Here is a 17,458-nt window from a genome sequence, read left to right as displayed (position 1 = left end):
TCGCTTCATTTTACTGAGCAATTTCTTTGACAGAAATCGAAATTTTATTTAATTCTTAGAGGCTGAATCAGTTTTTCAAGCTTTGGACTGAAAATATGTGATCTAATGTCTCCAATTGTCATCCATTTATTGATGTCTCCGTGCTACTCGAGCTCAAATTTTGTCATGCGAACAACATAGTTACAACTGATACGATCGTCATCCTTAACATCTTTTAACGTTTCGTTCTCGAGTTCATTAATTCCGTCTTCAATTTGCTCGTCGCTTAACTGGTAAAATGAACTAATGAACCGACAACGAAACATTTCATACAACTTGGATTTTGCCACGTTCCAGGGATACGTGCACTCTTTCTGAGAAATTTTTCCTGGTAAATTCAACCCTTTAAGTAACTGTTCAGTATCGCCTACTCTTGCATACTTCATTCTCTGGGTCGTATCCGCCATTTCAGCCATTTTGAACATGGGGTTACCAGTGCTTACCGTAAAAAGTTGAACAAAAGTACCTCCGGGGCGGAGAGACCTGACTATGCCCTTGTAAACAGCGTCTGGGTCAGCGAAGTGATGCGCGCTATATACTGCTATGACTTTATCAAAGCACTGACTGATTTTCGGATCGGAGAAAAATTCTCCTGCCGTTTTCTGGACGGCGTAAATCCCTTTCCTTTTTCGTGCTACTTCTTGCATCTCCGCGCTAGGATCTACACACCAAACAGAGTTGTTTAGCTTGAATGATGTAAAGAGATTCTCGGCAATAAGGCCTGTTCCACTACCTATGTCAGCAACAACGTCCTGCGGCTTCAGGTCCAAATTCTTTTTTAGGAAGGGAATGAGTCCTTCATTGGCTTCATGGAAAAGATATTCGTACTTGTCAGCTACAGAGCGATAGTGATCTGGGAACGGAAAAAAAATACCGGGTCACTTTTTTGTTAAAAAAGAAACAGGTAAATTTTAAGATGTGGGGTAAAAGGCAAATGTGTGCGCTTATGTCTGGTTTTCAAAGCATGAAGTGACTAAGAGTATTGCTATCTCCCCCCCCCCCCCCTCCCCACCTGGATGGGATGCCTGTCTATTGCCCATTGCGAGTACCCCTCCCCCGCACTTCTCTAATGCGGACACTCTGCTCTGTCCCTTCGGTGTCCGTATTAGAGAGGTTCAACTGTATTTCAAGGGTGAACTGTACATAACAGAGAGCTGATTAAAAGGAGAGGTTCCACTGTACTTTGATAATAAAATCGATATTAGACTGATACCTTTTACATAAGATTTTCCCTGGTGCTTGTCCATATCATTAGTTTTGAATAGCTATAGCCTGCAAACATATTGAAAGAGAAAAAACTAAGCTCATCTTTGTAGGTCCCCAAAAGCTACATAATATGGAAAAAATTGAATTATTTCAGATGGCGAGGGGAACAGGGGGGTCTATACCTCTCGCTTCCCGTAACTCTGACTCCCGCTTCTCGCATCTTTTTTCTTTTGGTTCTCTCCTCTTTGTCACATTTTTTTCTAAAATGTAACGGAACGTTGCAAAAAATGTTCAATTTCATCCAGTTCCCGCCAAATTCGGAATCCTGCTTCCCGCCCTTTCTTCTCCCGCCTCCCGCCCATTTTTCTCCTGGGCTCCCGCCCTCCTGTCCCTCTCCACTCAGATAGGAGATGAAACGGGAAATTAGTTACGCATATGAACAAACGTATGACGGCCTTATTTTACGAACTGAGTAAAAAAGAAGGCAAGAAAACTCGATCCCACACTTGTTTTTGTAATTTTAGTAATTTGAACAACTGCCCAAAGAGAAGTCTCCAAATTTCACCCTAAACGGCAAAGTGAAGAAATAAAATTGCGTGGTTCTTCGATCTATAATTAAATTCAAGGCAAGTAGTTTTTAATATCATAACCCGATCGGCTGAGCTGTAGATGTTCATTGAAGGACTCAAAAAATTGACAGTGTGAAATAAAATAACGGAATTCTAGATCCTCGATCGATAATTAAATTCAAGCACAGCAATGCAAGTAATTTTAATAACATTACTATACAAATGGTTGAGATAGAAGTTTAGACTAGAGAATAGAAAGTTTAAGACTTAATTATCGACAGATGCAAATTGGCTAGCCGCACTTTCACCGTTACTTGATGGTTAGATAAGTTAAGAAGGTAGCACTTGCTAACAACCACCATTTCCATTGCGATGAGCTAAACGGTTCGGCCTGGTTCATTAACTAGCGACAAAACGACATAACGGCAAGGTCACGCAAATACAAAAACACCTCACGTTGATAACTCTAATTTAAGATTTGACTCATTGACTCCTTGACTCATGACTTATTGACTCATTTGACTCATAAAAACTTTACTCTCCTCAAGTTGATGTTTTATGTCACCAGTGTGAACAACATAAAATAACGACATAATTGGAACATAATGTCATAAGCACAACGACATAAGGAAAGAACTGAACTTTTCTTAATGTCGTTATGCCCATGTTGTTATGTCGCCAGTGTAGCTAGTGTGAGCCAGGAACCTTTTCATTTAGCTACCGGAGTATTAGCTCTACAGCTACTCTGTAAATTTCGAGGATAAATAAAGTGTACTGATGTATGTATAACGACAATTCAAAAGAAGTGACAGGCCTTTAGTCAGTAGAGACCTACCTCTTGGTGATGCCTCAGAAACACATTTCACATTTCACACATTTCTCGAAAAACTGTCGTCTTGTCATCAAAGACGCTGACTTGACCCTTGGGCGATTGCAAAGCACTTTAATCTTCTTTTGCATATCCAGTTGCGCAAGTCACAATTTATGCGTCTTATTCTTCTTTATAGCACGGTTCGGCATTCGGTGGATTAACCGGTGGATTCACTTCAATGCCTTTAAGAATAAATATATATTTTCACCAAAGATGAGTGCGTGCAAGTATTTGATTCATTTCTAAGACTTCTATGCAAGGACGATGTCTTGTTTCTGAGTCATCACCAAGAGGTAGGTCCCCCGGGCTCTAATGACTACTGGCCGAAAGGAACGACTCCATTGCTTTCGCATTTCAGCTTTTTCCTGTCAGTTCTAATGGATGGCCTTGCATACTTCCTGTACTCAAAACAGGTTCCATAAGTAGACCGATTCAATTTAATAATAATAATTCAAAAACGCCCTGAAAAAGCTTACAATGCAGAGATGAAATAAGAGATCTTGTTGAAACTAAATTCTTCATATCTGGGATATAAAGAATGATATTGGATGATTCGATGATGATATTGGGAACGTTTTTAATTTGGTAGAGTACTGCACCCGGCCACCAGCTACGCAGGTTACTTTCAGCGCCGTACCTAGCGGGGGGGGCAAAGGGGACAGTTGCCCCCGCCAGGAAAACTAAAAAACTAAGAAAACTAAAGAAAAAAAAGGAAAACTAAGCTAAAGAAAACCAGTTGCCCTCGCCAGGAAAACTTGCCGCCGCAGACAAAAAATTCTAGGTACGGCCCTGGCTTTGCCTCCCATCTAAGAGTAATTTCATCTCTTTCCCATATTATGAAGCTTTTCGAGAGCTTCAAAGATGAGCTTACTCATTTCTCCATCACTGTTTGCAGGGCTGGACTATTCACAACTACTGGAAAAATATTATGTAAAAGCAACCTCTCCTTACGAACTCCTCTAAGTTACGGAAAGTTTACTGGTCACAAAGAAACGAGAAATTGTATAATCTTTACCTCAGTAATATGGACACCTCTTAAATAAGGACAGTCAACTCTGTCCCTTCGGTGACTGTATTAAGGTTTAATTGTAATCATCATAGTATACAGTAAAAACCCGCGTGTAAGAACCTAGGGATTTAAGAACCTTCTGGCAGAAATTTGATTTTTAATACCCCAAAATATAAGAACCTGTTTAGCCAAACAAATTCCAACAGGTTCTTATATGTAGGGTTTAACTATTTAATTTATATATTTTTTTTTTTTTACCAAAAACCAGAAAGGTGATGTTACCGGGGTATATACAGTATGTTGTTGGACTTTTGCAACATGGGTGCATTAATAAATATTTGTAATGAAGAACAGACCAGATTTTATACTATTTTCTGATAATCAACAACAATGTCTACTCTGTAGAAATTAAGAACCTGATTAAGAACCTACTTAGCCTAAACTGTCAATAAGTACACCATAATACAAGAACCTGTTTTGCCAAACTCTGAAAAAAGTAGGTTCTTACACGCGGGTTTTTACTGTATTTAACTTTTATTCCACGAGCGCGCGTTGAATATGAGATGGTAGCGCGGTAGCGCCGAGTTGGCTATAACAATGTCATATCCAACAAGCGCGAGTGGAATAATGGTTTTATTAACAACGCCCAAAGAATTGCAATATTTGAGCTCCCCAGCTGTTTTTGTTGACGCGTATCGGCTACCATACTTGTGGTCAATGGTATATGAGCTCATATACCATTGCCTGTTAACCAATCAGGACGCAGAAATTGCAATATACCATTGCTAGTTTTTAATGAGACGGAATATGATCTTGAGTTATCCATACCACCCTCCGGTTAGTTTGTTGGACTGGGGACCTAGAGGTTCGGGGGATGCTCCACCCCAAAGTCTAAACCCTTACCCTTTCATATATCATTTTCGACAATCCCAAAAGATCAGACTGAAATTTACCGTTGCCATAAAACTGTTGGACATTAACCCAGGACCCATGTTGATAGCAGTTTTTATAACTGAATGGTCATCCTGTATAAATATGTTTTAATTATTATTATTATTATTAGCACTGATACGTTTGATTGTAAAACAGAAATCAATTATTAGAAAATAAATATTCTCCCTGACGTTCGTGCTGGATTTGGTCTGGTATTTTTAGAGCGGAGGGGAGAGGCATTTTCTTTTTTAAAGCATGCGTGCACACGTCCCCTAATGTTGGCTATCATTTTAATGTTGTACTTTAATTCTGTAATGGGGTTCTCCGCAACTTTTTTTTTTTTTTTATATTTTATTTTTTTTTTTTTTTTTGGGGGGTTTGGTGTCCCCAAATAGTAGAGGGGGCTATTCCCCCCAGCTACTACAGATTTGACACGTTAATAAAGTTGTTATTATTATTATTGTTATTATTACACGCTGTAAGTCTGAGAAAAATAAGGCATATCTAATCGTCTTCAGTTATAAGCGACATTTTTTGCTTGCTGTTAGTGCTTATAAAAATTTGTAAGTAGAATAGTTGTCAAACAAGTGTGGCACCGCAAAACCTTCCAAAGTAATCACTCTAGCCAATTATAGAGGACATAGACAACCTAATGAGCCAATCAAATCTCGAAGCAAATGTATGTAACTGGCACCGAAGCGCGGGAAAACTTGTGTGAGTCTGCCATCGGATTGGATAAGAAAGCGGCGCGAATATTCAGTAAACCAATCACTAAGTGTAGCAATGACCAAAGCAATTGGAAATTAGAGCAGTATTTAATTGACTGTCGCAAAACCAAACTCAAAGTCATAACTCTGGCCAGTCACAAAAGACACAGACAATCCAGTTAGCCAATCAAAACTCGAAGCAAGTTCATGTCGCAGACGCGAAGCGCGGGAATCACGTGCATGAGCGCGTCACGATTGTTGTGGTTTTACCGTAATGATTCGATTTAGCGCCCGGGGCGCTTATTTACTTTTGGCACCTTAAGGGAGGGCGCTAATTTGAGACAGGGCGCTTATTCGGGACAGGGTGCTTATTTAATTTTTTTGAAAAACCACCAAATATTTAGAACAAAACTTTAATAAATATCAAAATGACTAACAATAACAGAAACTGTAACAGTTACAAATTGTTCAAAGTTCAGTTACTTTTAAAAGAATTGTTCATTTTAGCAGTAAATATACATGTACGGTACGGTGACTGTTCATGAGTTTATCTATTCGACGTCCATGACTTCAATAGGGGCGCTTGTTAGAATAGGGGCGCTTATAAGAATGGGGGCGCTTTTTAGAATGGGGGCGCTTATTGGAATAGGGGCGCTTATTGACAAAAACACATTCGAAGAGGGGCGCTTACTTGAAAGGGGCGCTTATTGGAAGGAGGGCGCTAAATCGAATCATTACGGTAGTTTTGATTGGCTAAAAAAGTGAAGTGATCATTTTAAACCAATCACCACGCTTAGTAAAGCAAAACCAAAGCAAACACAAATTTCGTTCGACACTAAAGAGAAAACCGCTCTACTTTCGATTCTCAATTGAGAACCGCTCTGGAAGCTCGCAAAGGAAGCGTGAGAAAATTACATGAAGGGTTTAGGAATCAATAATGACAAGATGCTTTTCATGTACAAGGGTTTGTCTTGTTTATTCAATTGGGTTCACACCCCAGCATTAAATACAGGGTTTGGGATAACATGAATTGTGAGAGAGACAAACACTCAACAAAAAAAGCTAAGATACATCGCTTCACTCGCGCACTTTAATAAATAAAAACCTGGAAATACTTCTGCACACTGATACAGCGCTGAGAAACACAAAATGCCCATCCATCAATCACAAAACGGAGCGGGCATTGGCGACCACTCCGATAGCTGTGACGTCATGTTGCTTTCCTTCAACGAAGTCCGCTGACCAAGAATATAACAAGTTCACACAATGGTGCATCATGTATTGTAACAAAGGTGCGGTAAAATGTTTGTGCTAAACCTATGTGATGTGCAAGTGTTTTTCGTTAATCTCGACCGGCCACTAACAAGACGGGATGTCCCGTTACTTTTCGGGATACTCAGGAGGGGGCGCATTGGTTGTAGTTCATCACCATTCCGGGCTGCTGCACCACCACCACGTTGGTTGTCTGTGTAAATAAATAAAAATGCTTTTAGCAAATAAGGAATCAAAGAGGGCAGCAAATTAATGGTTATTAAGAAAAAACAGCCAAACGGGAAGCCATGGCAAAAAATATGACTTCAAATGGGGGTGCGATCAAAACAAATAGCTATAAATGATGTGTAATCTAAGGGTGGCCGCTCAAAAAGATTGCCATTAAAGGACCCTAGTCAGCCACGCCTTTGTTTTTGTTTACAAACGAGAATTTTGCTATTATATTTTACGCGGAGCGTGTCGAAACGAAAGAGATCATTGTGAAACTGCCAAAGGTAATTGAACAAACTTACAGTAACATGTATGATGAGTAAAGTTATCCTTTATATAGTGTGACAATACAACGTGACAGGTGCGTAAGATTATAGCGTGATACTTGCGAATTAATTGCGTGAGATATCAAAATGTAAGATGAGTAAAGTTATCCTTAATATAGGGTGACACTATAACGTGACAGTTGCGTAAAATTATAGCGTGACACTTGTGTGAGATATCATAAGTTGCGTGACTTACAGTATCTTTAGCGCAACAGGTCCCCATACAGCCAATGATAGAACCAGCAAAGGTCAGAATGGCAGCAATGGCGTTGATGATCACCATGACCATAAAGGAGCTTTCAATCATCCCGATGTCGTCGCAGTCGCTCACTGTGTTGAGAAAGATCCGAAATGTACAGTTAATACATGTCATCTGAAGTGGGCAAGAGGGAGGGAGGCGCAGTAGCCTTGCGGGTAGTGTGCTGAACTCAGGATCGAGCGATCCGGATTCGATTTCTGGCCGGTGCCATTGTTTTGTGTTTTGCGGAAAAAAATATAACCTTTTCCCGCAAGTTGACGCAGTTCGCGGGAAAAATCATAGACAAATGTATGGGAAATAAAAAAACGTAACTGAACGCTTTCTAGCCTAGCTACATCCTACAAACTTGCTGAATAAATACTTTTGCCTAGTATTTTAACTTTACAATTCATAAGTTGTCCAGAATTCAATTTTTGTAAAAGATATTTGCCGTCGGATTCCCATACAAACACTGTAATTTTCTACCCGCTCTGCCTACCCATAAAGATGGCGTCGAAAACCGTAATAAGGTCTATTTTGAAGTTTGGAGCTCTTAATTTACGAAACTAAATAAAATTACCTAAAATACCGTGACCAAGCTTCTTTAATCGAGAAAATATAATTTAAAAAGGTAGGAATTTTTTTTACTTACCGGGGAATGGGACCTCATTTCCATCGCGACAGATACAAGTATCGCCTACATTGCTACATTCGCTGTCCACGACCTTTCCGATCACGTGCCATACCAGCCATCCAATCAGACAGATAACGACTCCAACAATGCTTACGATCAACCACAGAATATTAAATACAGTGAAAGCAATAAACTGCAAATAAAGAGAAATTCATCATTATCAGTATAAACAGAAACTCATAAGGGGTTGAATTCTTTATGAAATGAAACGGTTTTTAAAGCCAATCTCTTTTTTATAACCTAAATTTTTCGGTGACTTTACTGTTCACCTTCATCAGAGTTCAGAAAAAGTTCGTCGGGAGGGAGAGAAGGGAATTGAAAAGCTGAACAGTAGTATCCCCAAGTGTTTCAACAGTATTTCCAAGATTGTAACAGTACTATTTCGACAAAAATATTATATAATTGTGCATCAAAGGTTCGAACACAAAAGGAAGTAAAAGCGTACTTCTAAAAATGAAGCTCCTTCCCGCTTCTCCGAAACTATTCTCCACTACTTCAAAGAGGCTTGATCGATGGTGGTGCTGGATTTCAGTTATAAGTTGAATTTTCGGTGATTTCTCAGCTAGGTACATATCAATTTAAGTTTTAGCCCATTTCTTAGCTAGCTATCGGATCTTAGCTATCATTCAAAGAAACGCATCGTGTTTTTCATATATATGCCCTAATTGCAATACCATTGCCATAGAAAATACAGCCAATCAGAATACAGGAAAGCTGTTGTATATTTGACGGTATTCATACCCAACCTTCCCATCGTGCGCTGCGATCGTATTCTCACGAAATTTAGTAAGCGTTTTTTCTATGGCATGGTATAAAATAGTTACACAACACTTTCTCGTGGTATACTATGGAATATCCCACTTGTCACTTGTATTTTCTTCGTATACACACTCGCCTAAAGGCTCGTGTGTATACCGAGAAAATACAAGTGACTCGTGGGATATTCCATAGTATACCACTCTATGACAACCGTTGCATAACTAGTATATATATCACAGACAAGAAAGGTGGAATTAAACATAAGGGTTCATATCTGCTTACCGCTCCCTTGTTCAGCTTTAGCCATGTCACCACTCCACAAACAAAAATAATTACATGCTGCAAAAACAAAATGTTATAGAAATCTTTATACAAAGAGGAAAAACTAAACAGCCAAGACACCATGATCAGTGACATTCTACCGTAGTCTTATTGTTTTAGTAGAAACTCATATGGATTTCAGTCCAAAACCTACAATAGGCCTAATCACGATTTTCGACGCCATCTTGACGAGTAGGCAAAGCGGATAGAAATTACAGTGTTTGTATGAGAATCCGGCGGCAAATATCTTTTACAAAAATAGATTTCTGGACATTTTATGAATTGTAAAGTTAAGACACTAGGCAAAAGTTTTTATTCGCCGAGTTTGAAGGGTGGAGCTGGGCTAGAAAGCCTTCAGTTACGTTTATAATTTCCCATACGTTTGTCTATAATTTTTCTACTCGTCAAGATGGCGTCGAAAACCGTGATAAGGCCCTATCAGCTACAAATCAAGAATATATAATTGTCATTTTTAACAGCAACGCGCATGCGTTTTTGTCAGTTATCACCGAATAGAAAGCGATGGGAGAACCAATTAGATTCGTGGATTTCCAATAGAATGCGGCTGAGTTTTTACTAATTAAGGATAGAAAATCGAATTCAAATTGATACCTAGCTTTTAAGGCCAAAGACAAAACAGGACAGAACACAACTAACGTTATTTTTATATAAAATAACGTCTCTCCCTTGTGTTCGTTTAGCTGCGCTGGGTTCGAAAAAGTAATTACAAACGACATCAGACGGTTTTTGCATAACTGTCTATTAAATCCGTAACGTATATAATGGCTTTTTTTTTGATCGGATGCAGTTAGAGTGTGGATTTAATGCTAATGTAATTAAGTACGAGATTTCGGAAACCGCTTGATTGGCTTGCGTCCTCGGGTTTTAAGCGAGTAAAGTCTCGAAATTTAATTTGGCCGGGAATCTCATTTCATATGCTAACCGAGGAATAGTGTTTAAAGTTTACTTTCAAAGAACATGAAAATAAATGGACGAAATTGATAAAAAGCTATGATTCAGGTTACCGATCATAACCAACGAATTTTGCGATCGCCAGAGCCAGTGAAAAAAAAACCAACTATGATGCGATCTCTGCTGAACGTTGCTTAGCAGTTCAAAATAAAATAACGTGGAACAATGATTTTTCGAACGCTCAAAGGAAACGAAAAATTTACAGTGTTCGCTTGAGCGTGAAGGGAAAAGGAAATAAAACGCTTTTGTTTAACGAGGCGTGCACGAACCTGATCGAATTGGTATTTAGATTTTGATTTTTTATAGAGGGAGGAAAACTAGAGAACCCGGAAAAAAACCCTCGGAGCAAGGAGGAGAACCAACAACAAACTCAACCAATATATTATGGACGCCGGGTCCAGGAATTGAATCCGGGCCGCATTGATTGGAAGCAAACGCTTTTAACATTGCGCTGTCCCTGCTCCCACAAAGGAAATTGAATTTAGCTAGAGTTATCGGAAAGTTCACAAAATCGAAAGTTTGAGAAATTGGGAAATCACTTTAATAGTTCTAACTGGAAAAGATTTGATTTTGCCTTGATAATTACTTTTAAGGTACATGTAAATAATGCAAAAGCAAATACCACGCGGAGAAAAATCAACAACCACGTTCGGTATGTTTAATTTTCGAAAGCAACAAGTTTGAAGTGGACCTACTTGTTAAACTATTGAATACGTTCTTAGTCCAGAGTGGATTTTAGCTTTATTTTGAAGTATTAAAGTAATCGGTGTTTCTGTCAACAGAAGCGTTTCCATGGAAATAATGCAACACTTTTAGGGTGCAATTGCGGTCCGTATAATTTCCGATAGCTTTAAGTTTAAAGTGGAACTACTTGTTAAACTATTGAATACGTTCTTAATCCAGAGTAGATTTTAGCTTTATTTTGTAGTATTAAAGTAATCGGTGTTTCTGTTAAGAGTCGAAGTGCTTCCATGGAAATTAGGCAACCGCTTCGAGTGAAAGTGATTCAGTGAAAGGCCGGACCTTGCATTTTTTACAGGAGCGCATAATCTCGATTTTTAACTAGAAGTTAATTCGGAGCAAAGACAGAATTCTGTTATGAACCCCTTATAGACTTACCCCAAGTCCAGTCCAAATTCCCGTACCACTTTGTTCGCCCAACGCGACGCTGATAAAACCACAAATCAAGTTTGCAAGTGCACAGCATCCGATCAAAATACCAACGATTCCTGCCGCCTTGGCTTTTCCTGGTTCAGCTTCTTCGGCCATTTTTTCTCAAACGTAAAACACGCTGCAACGAGTCCGTCAGTCTACGCTTCTAAACTTTACAATCGTTTCAAGGGTCTACCGAAACAAACTGTAGCGTTTTGCAGGCCGTCGGCGGAAATATTTGGTCTTCTGATCCCAAGAGACCCTATCCCCAGCACCGTACCATGGAAACCATGATAAACAACACTATCCAACAAAAAGCGCTGGTGTCACGTGTCACGCTGCCAAGCAACACTCAAAACACTTGGTTCGAAACAATAGTGCTCATTACATAATATTGCGGCGCTGTCCATAAAATCGCTCGTTTTATTCTTTTTTCGGCGCGCCTTAGTACTCTATAGAAAGCTTACGATTGCGCTAATACGCATCTGAAGTTATACCGGCAAATATTTGCATAGTTTCGTTGAAAATATCATTCATTTACTGTTGGTTAGGATTGGGCGGTTATTACCTGATAAATAAAAAACCAAACTGTGAATGGAATAAAGCTTACAATAGAACTATTTTGCATTTGAATACGGACTTTATGTGGTGCGGCGAGGTGTAATTATGAAAGAAAGTAAAATAAAACATTAATACACCGTGAATGTTAAATATGCACAATTCATAGTAAGTAAGTAAATACCTAAGTAAGTTAGTAAGTAAGAAAGAAAAACTTTCTTAAAGCAGGGTGCCCATTCATTAAAATTTAAAAATATAAAAAGTTCTGTGTTCATTACATGTGCTAATTAACTGTGGTTACACCGCATGCGCGCGCAGCCAGAAAAAACAGCGGAAATGATTCGGGTATAAATCAGTACAGTAAAAAGAAGCTGAGTGGTTTGAAAATCTAAGTTTAATTTTCGCTGATTTTGAGCTAAAAAACGTTCATACGAACTTCAGGCTTGGTTCACACCAGCGACGTTATAAAACACCAACGTAAGGTTTTGTTTTTTTCTTTGCGTTTGTTTGTCCTCGCCGTTATGTCGCTAGTGTTTGCTCAAACCGAAGCGAATCAATTCACCACTTGCCGGCTGGATACCGTCACGTATTCCTGGTTCAAAACAAAGGTGTCCTTGCCTTTGTGGCATGGCGCGAACAGTACGGTCACTTCGTTCCAGGGTCACTTCGTTCCACATCAGAATGTTTCAAAGAGACGGTGAGACGTGAAATGCGTCGGCCCCGTTCGATGCCTATGTCTCTATTAGAACAGCCTCATCATGCCTAAGTTTGAAAGTGTTCCAGCGTAAATGTTTCCTCACTTATGAAAAGACGTCTTATTTTCTTATCGTTTTTCTGTTTTGATCGATGAAGTTAGAAGCATTCAGTTGCGGCTGCAGATGGGTTAAACCCGAACAGCCTGACATAAACAAACTAGTTCACACTACGAAACGTGCGCACAAATTTCCAGCATGGAAAATAATGAGGCAAAGTGGAGCATTCTCACTAGTTTGACATATTTTCGAACTATTTCTAACTATAAAATATTTCTTTCTGACATGATCTGTCTATATAGAGTAAAACGACCTGACTATTTCGTGGAACAACCTGACATGGACCGAAGTCACTTTGGAACGAAGTGACCGGATACCTTGGCTACCATAAACACAATTATTCTCTTCTGATCATTGCTTTCGAACATATTTCGCCTGCGTAGCAGTCGTTTCCTTTCCAAGCACACGGAGCGAACGAAACGTGCAAGCGAGCGAACGAACGAACATGCGCGCGTTTATTTGCCCCGCGCGTTTGTCAGCCGCAACTGAATGCTTCTAACTTCATCGATCAAAACAGAAAAACGATAAGAAAATAAGACGTCTTTTCATAAGTGAGGAAACATTTACGCTGGAACACTTTTAAACTTAGGCATGATGAGGCTGTTCTAATAGAGACATAGTGAACGGGGCCGACGCATTTCACGTCTCACAGTCTCAAGATTGAAAGTGATAAATGATCGTCGCAGTAAATTTCCAATTTAAGCAATTGGAATAAAGAAGCCTGAAAAAAAAAATTCAGGGCTTTCCAATTGCTTAAATTGGAAATTCACTGCGACGATCATTTATCACTTTCATATACATCCGCAGTTCATATATGAACTAGTTGTACCTATCGGTAAGTGCCAACGAGCGAAATACTCATGTTTGATGATGATAAATAGAGGATATTACATGGTTGCGCGGAGATATGAAATTTATCTTCGAGTGTTCAAATCGATATCTCACGAGTGAGCGCAGCGAACGAGTGGGATATCGATTTGAACACGAGAAGATAAATTTCATATCTCCAAGCAACCATGTAATATTCTGTTTATTATATAAACCTACTAATTACGATGTCTTTGACGATTTTCCGAAGATTGCCGACCATTTTCCGAAGATTTCCGAAGATCTGCTAAATGTTGTCCGAAGGTCGTACGAATGTTTCCGAACATTTTCCGAACTTTTCCGAAAATTTCCGAAGATATCCGAAGATTGCCGAGGAAGATCCGAAGATGTTTCGACTTAATATCGATTTACTTTGGCTCATTCAGCATTGAAACAGGGCAAACTTGTCAGAAAATGTTTCGAAATCGATATCTTCACATGTGAAAATAACATGTTATTTTCACGTGTGAAGATATGATTTTTTCGCGCGAAAGATTTCCTGGTATTTCACTGATGTTTATATAATAAGAACAGATATTTAATGGTTCTTGATAGAATTATATTTGAAATGACCAACATATGGTAAATTGTATTTTAGGTAATATGCGAAAAAGTGCTATTTCTCTGGTGTTCATAAATGACACAGGCTTGATAGCCTGCGTAGCAGGCGCCGTATTCTCGCAATCACGCACTCTTTTAAACACACTAAAAAACGTACACAGATGTCTGCTACGCAGATTGATATAACTCCTGATAAATTCAACGTTAAAATGTCACAAAATGTAGGCAATAAATGAGGTTTACCGTATTTACTCGAATAAGCGCCGCCCCCGAATAAGCGCCGCATCTGGGACAATAAAGTTAAAAAGCGCCGCCCCCGAATAAGCGCCGCAGTCCCGATGCGGCGCTTATTTGAGAAATTCCGTTTAACTAAAAACAGCACTACATAGCAACTCTAAAACAAACTTGAAGATTTCTTTTCATCAAAAGCGATGTTTTGTAGTTCGAAGTAATTGTTTTACCGCTCGCACATTAGTTTTTCTATCAAACATTCTTACAAAACGCAGTTCTGTAAATGTGTGAAGGCCGCGAACTTTGCCAGAACAGCTAGCGCCTCTTCTCTCTTCAGCAAGAGACGAATACTGACAATCAAAAGATGCTATTTTCGATAACTACAAAATATAAGATTCTTTATGGCGTCCAAATTTTAAATAAGCGCCGCCCTCAAATAAGCGCCGCCCTCGATTAAGCGCCGCACTTGAGGCGCGAAAAATTTAATAAGCGCCGCGGCGCTTATTCGAGTAAATACGGTAATCACTGTTTTTTAAATACAACACGCGATGGTTTAAATGTTTCCGTCCACAAAAGGGATAGTTGCATTTCAAGAACTTCTTATAAATCAAATCCCAAAATCAAAACTGCTTAGATGCTTTTTTAAAAATAATTTGCAGAAATCAGAGACAGTAATGCACGGGTCATATTTCAGTCTCGCATGCGAAGTGTCATGTTCAGTTACGCAAAACTTGAAAAATTTAAACAGAAAACAAAACTTGAACGGTCAAGGATTATTTGGAGACAAAATTGTTATTCAAGTTAACATTACATTTGCCGTTAGAAGCAAAAAAACTTTTGACTGTCTTGTGTGTATGACATGCAGTAATTTTTTAGTGAGCGTCGCTTTGAATTGATGTTATTCCTACGCGGAGCGAAAATGCGTGCCAAATAAAATATAAACGGTACTTGATTTGGAATAAATCATCGGTCAAACAATTACTATAAACACAATCAACACTAAAAGGAAGCATTTACCCGACTTCAGCATTCTCGTAAGTCAAGAAAACTCTATTTGAAGTCAACAGTCCGCTTTTGATTTTCATGTCTCTCTTCGATCGTAAATCAAAGGACTCCAAAGTCGAAAGATTATTTCATCACTTTGAAGACCTTGATGTTCATTTTTTCGGCGGTCGAATATTCTGTAGGGTATTCTCTTTCGATTTATAATTCTCTAAAGGTGTATTTATCGGTAGAGGGATGAATGACCATATTGAAAACTTTAACAGCGAGCCGCGTGGACGCCATTTTGTTCATTTGCTCTCTAGCAAGGAGTGAGAGACTGGGAACCAGTTGGGAAGAACAATACAACCCAAATATGGGGTTTACTTACACCCAAATATGGTCAAAAAAAAGTCCCTTACGCAGAACATAAGATTTTCTCTGCCTATACTCATACGCACACGGCTCTATGATTCTGCCGCCTCGACAGCCTCGCCTCTTGGCTCGGCTGTCTCGTTGGCAATTATTTCATATACATTACATCATTTCAGTCTCAAGATTGCACACATTACAAAAAAAAAAAACAGCAAGGCGCAGGGAGTTCTTCTTTACATTTTCATCGAGCAAAAAGATTTTCTTAACATTTTCGTCATTTCAAAAGTAAAACGATCTTACAATTCTTTGAAACATTCTGATGTGGAACGAAGTGACCTTGGAACGAAGTGACCGCAACTCGTGTTTATCATACAGTTTTGTAAAGTGTTTTTGTGTTCGAGCACTCTATTGTTTCCTTCACGGTTGATATGACTTCGGCATAATCTTCTGACTTATACCGACGAATTGTTCGGCTTCTTTTTATGGCTTGTTTAGTTTTCGGCTGATGTCGGCTTTTTATTACCGACGAAAGAAAAAGCGATTCGTGTCGTCAGAACGAACGAAAATACCATAAGAAAAAATTTAACGCGTATATTTTGTTAAATTGTCGCATACGAAGTGCATGCATGTTTGTGTAATATGCTGGGCTCTACTCAATAAAGTCGATTTGAACGTGGAGTTATTTGTCCCTTAGGAGTAAAAGTGGAAAAAATCTTTTCTTTTCGACTTCTTTGCTATTCTTTGCCAATGACAATGGTCCGTATTACGTTCTCTTTCTTTTTTCTTCTACTAAAGCGGAATAGCCGCCTGGTAAGATTTCAGCTTTCTTTTGACGCTTTTATGTGGTTAATTAAGTTCTTCTATTTATATTTTTGCGTCTAGACCAAGGCATAAATTCTCTGTATTGCTGAGAAGGGTGTTGGATGGTAAATGCGAGACAGCAAGACCGATACCTTTTCTGCGAGCCCGAGACTTTTTTAGCCTTTCAAATGAAATCGAGACTCCGAGAAGGTATCAAAGAAAAATTCGACACGGAGAGACCCCTGAAATTTGGCTAAAATTCTGTAAGCCTCGCTTTTTTTCACAATTCACTCATGATCATGATCGCTGACAATATATACACAATTACACTCTTTATAACGCCCCGTTCAGACGCCGAAATCTTTATGGGTCGAACCTAATATCTTGAATTAGTAGAAACTCAGCTGTGTTCTATTGGAAATCCGTGAATCTGATTGGTTCTCCCACTGTTTTCTATTCGCCGTAATAGTTCACCACTAAATTTTCTCCGATTCTGATTGGTTTAAATTGAACACGTGACGGGATAGTGCCCGTCCGCCGGAGGGCACTATCAGCGCGCTTAATTTTATCAATCAAAACCTTCAATAAATCAATTCTAGCGATATTCTGAGTTTAATAGATCGGTCAGTGGGTTATGCAAACCCAATTAGACGGCTCGCTCTCGGTTTCTACCGGCTTTTGATAGTTGACTCGGGGCTGCGCCCCTCGCCAACTATCAGCCGGTAGAAACCTCAAGCTCGCCGTCTAATTGTTAAATAGTGCCCTCCCGTGAAAAATGCCCGGATCGATAGTGCCCGCCCGTGACTGTTTTTTGTAAACAAGCTGCCTGCAAACAAAAAAAAAACAACCAAATTTTATTGCACTTAATGAGTTTCTCGTCTGGTTCTGTTTCGTTTGTTAAATTTCGGCTTTCAATTGAGTTTTTTTATCCTCAAAAGTAAAAATAATTCACGATGCTTGTTTTTGCAATTGTATGTGCGCGCGGAAGAAAATT

General features: G+C 39.1%; 2 protein-coding genes across 2 annotated transcripts; both read right to left on the bottom strand.

Annotated features, from left to right (window-relative positions):
* Positions 1 to 9: 9 nt before the first annotated feature.
* On the bottom strand, positions 10 to 1,346 carry LOC144637829 (putative methyltransferase Aflv_0758). Its single transcript, XM_078496910.1, has 2 exons — positions 1,253 to 1,346; positions 10 to 892 (listed from the first exon to the last, which is right to left on the bottom strand). The coding sequence occupies exons 1-2, from the start codon at positions 1,284 to 1,286 to the stop codon at positions 144 to 146; spliced, it is 783 nt and encodes a 260-aa protein (XP_078353036.1). The 5' UTR covers positions 1,287 to 1,346; the 3' UTR covers positions 10 to 143.
* Positions 1,347 to 6,299: 4,953 nt separating this feature from the next.
* On the bottom strand, positions 6,300 to 11,498 carry LOC144639293 (uncharacterized). The gene is made up of 5 exons (XM_078498589.1): positions 11,246 to 11,498; positions 9,116 to 9,172; positions 8,033 to 8,207; positions 7,339 to 7,472; positions 6,300 to 6,799 (listed from the first exon to the last, which is right to left on the bottom strand). The coding sequence occupies exons 1-5, from the start codon at positions 11,393 to 11,395 to the stop codon at positions 6,731 to 6,733; spliced, it is 585 nt and encodes a 194-aa protein (XP_078354715.1). The 5' UTR covers positions 11,396 to 11,498; the 3' UTR covers positions 6,300 to 6,730.
* Between the last annotated feature and the right edge of the window lie 5,960 nt (positions 11,499 to 17,458).

This window comes from Oculina patagonica, chromosome 14, assembly GCF_052425735.1.
Source record: "Oculina patagonica isolate OP01 chromosome 14, crgOcupat, whole genome shotgun sequence".
NCBI lineage: Eukaryota > Metazoa > Cnidaria > Anthozoa > Scleractinia > Oculinidae > Oculina > Oculina patagonica.
Note: the sequence above shows the minus strand (reverse complement) of the source record. Positions and strands in the feature narration are given on the sequence as shown.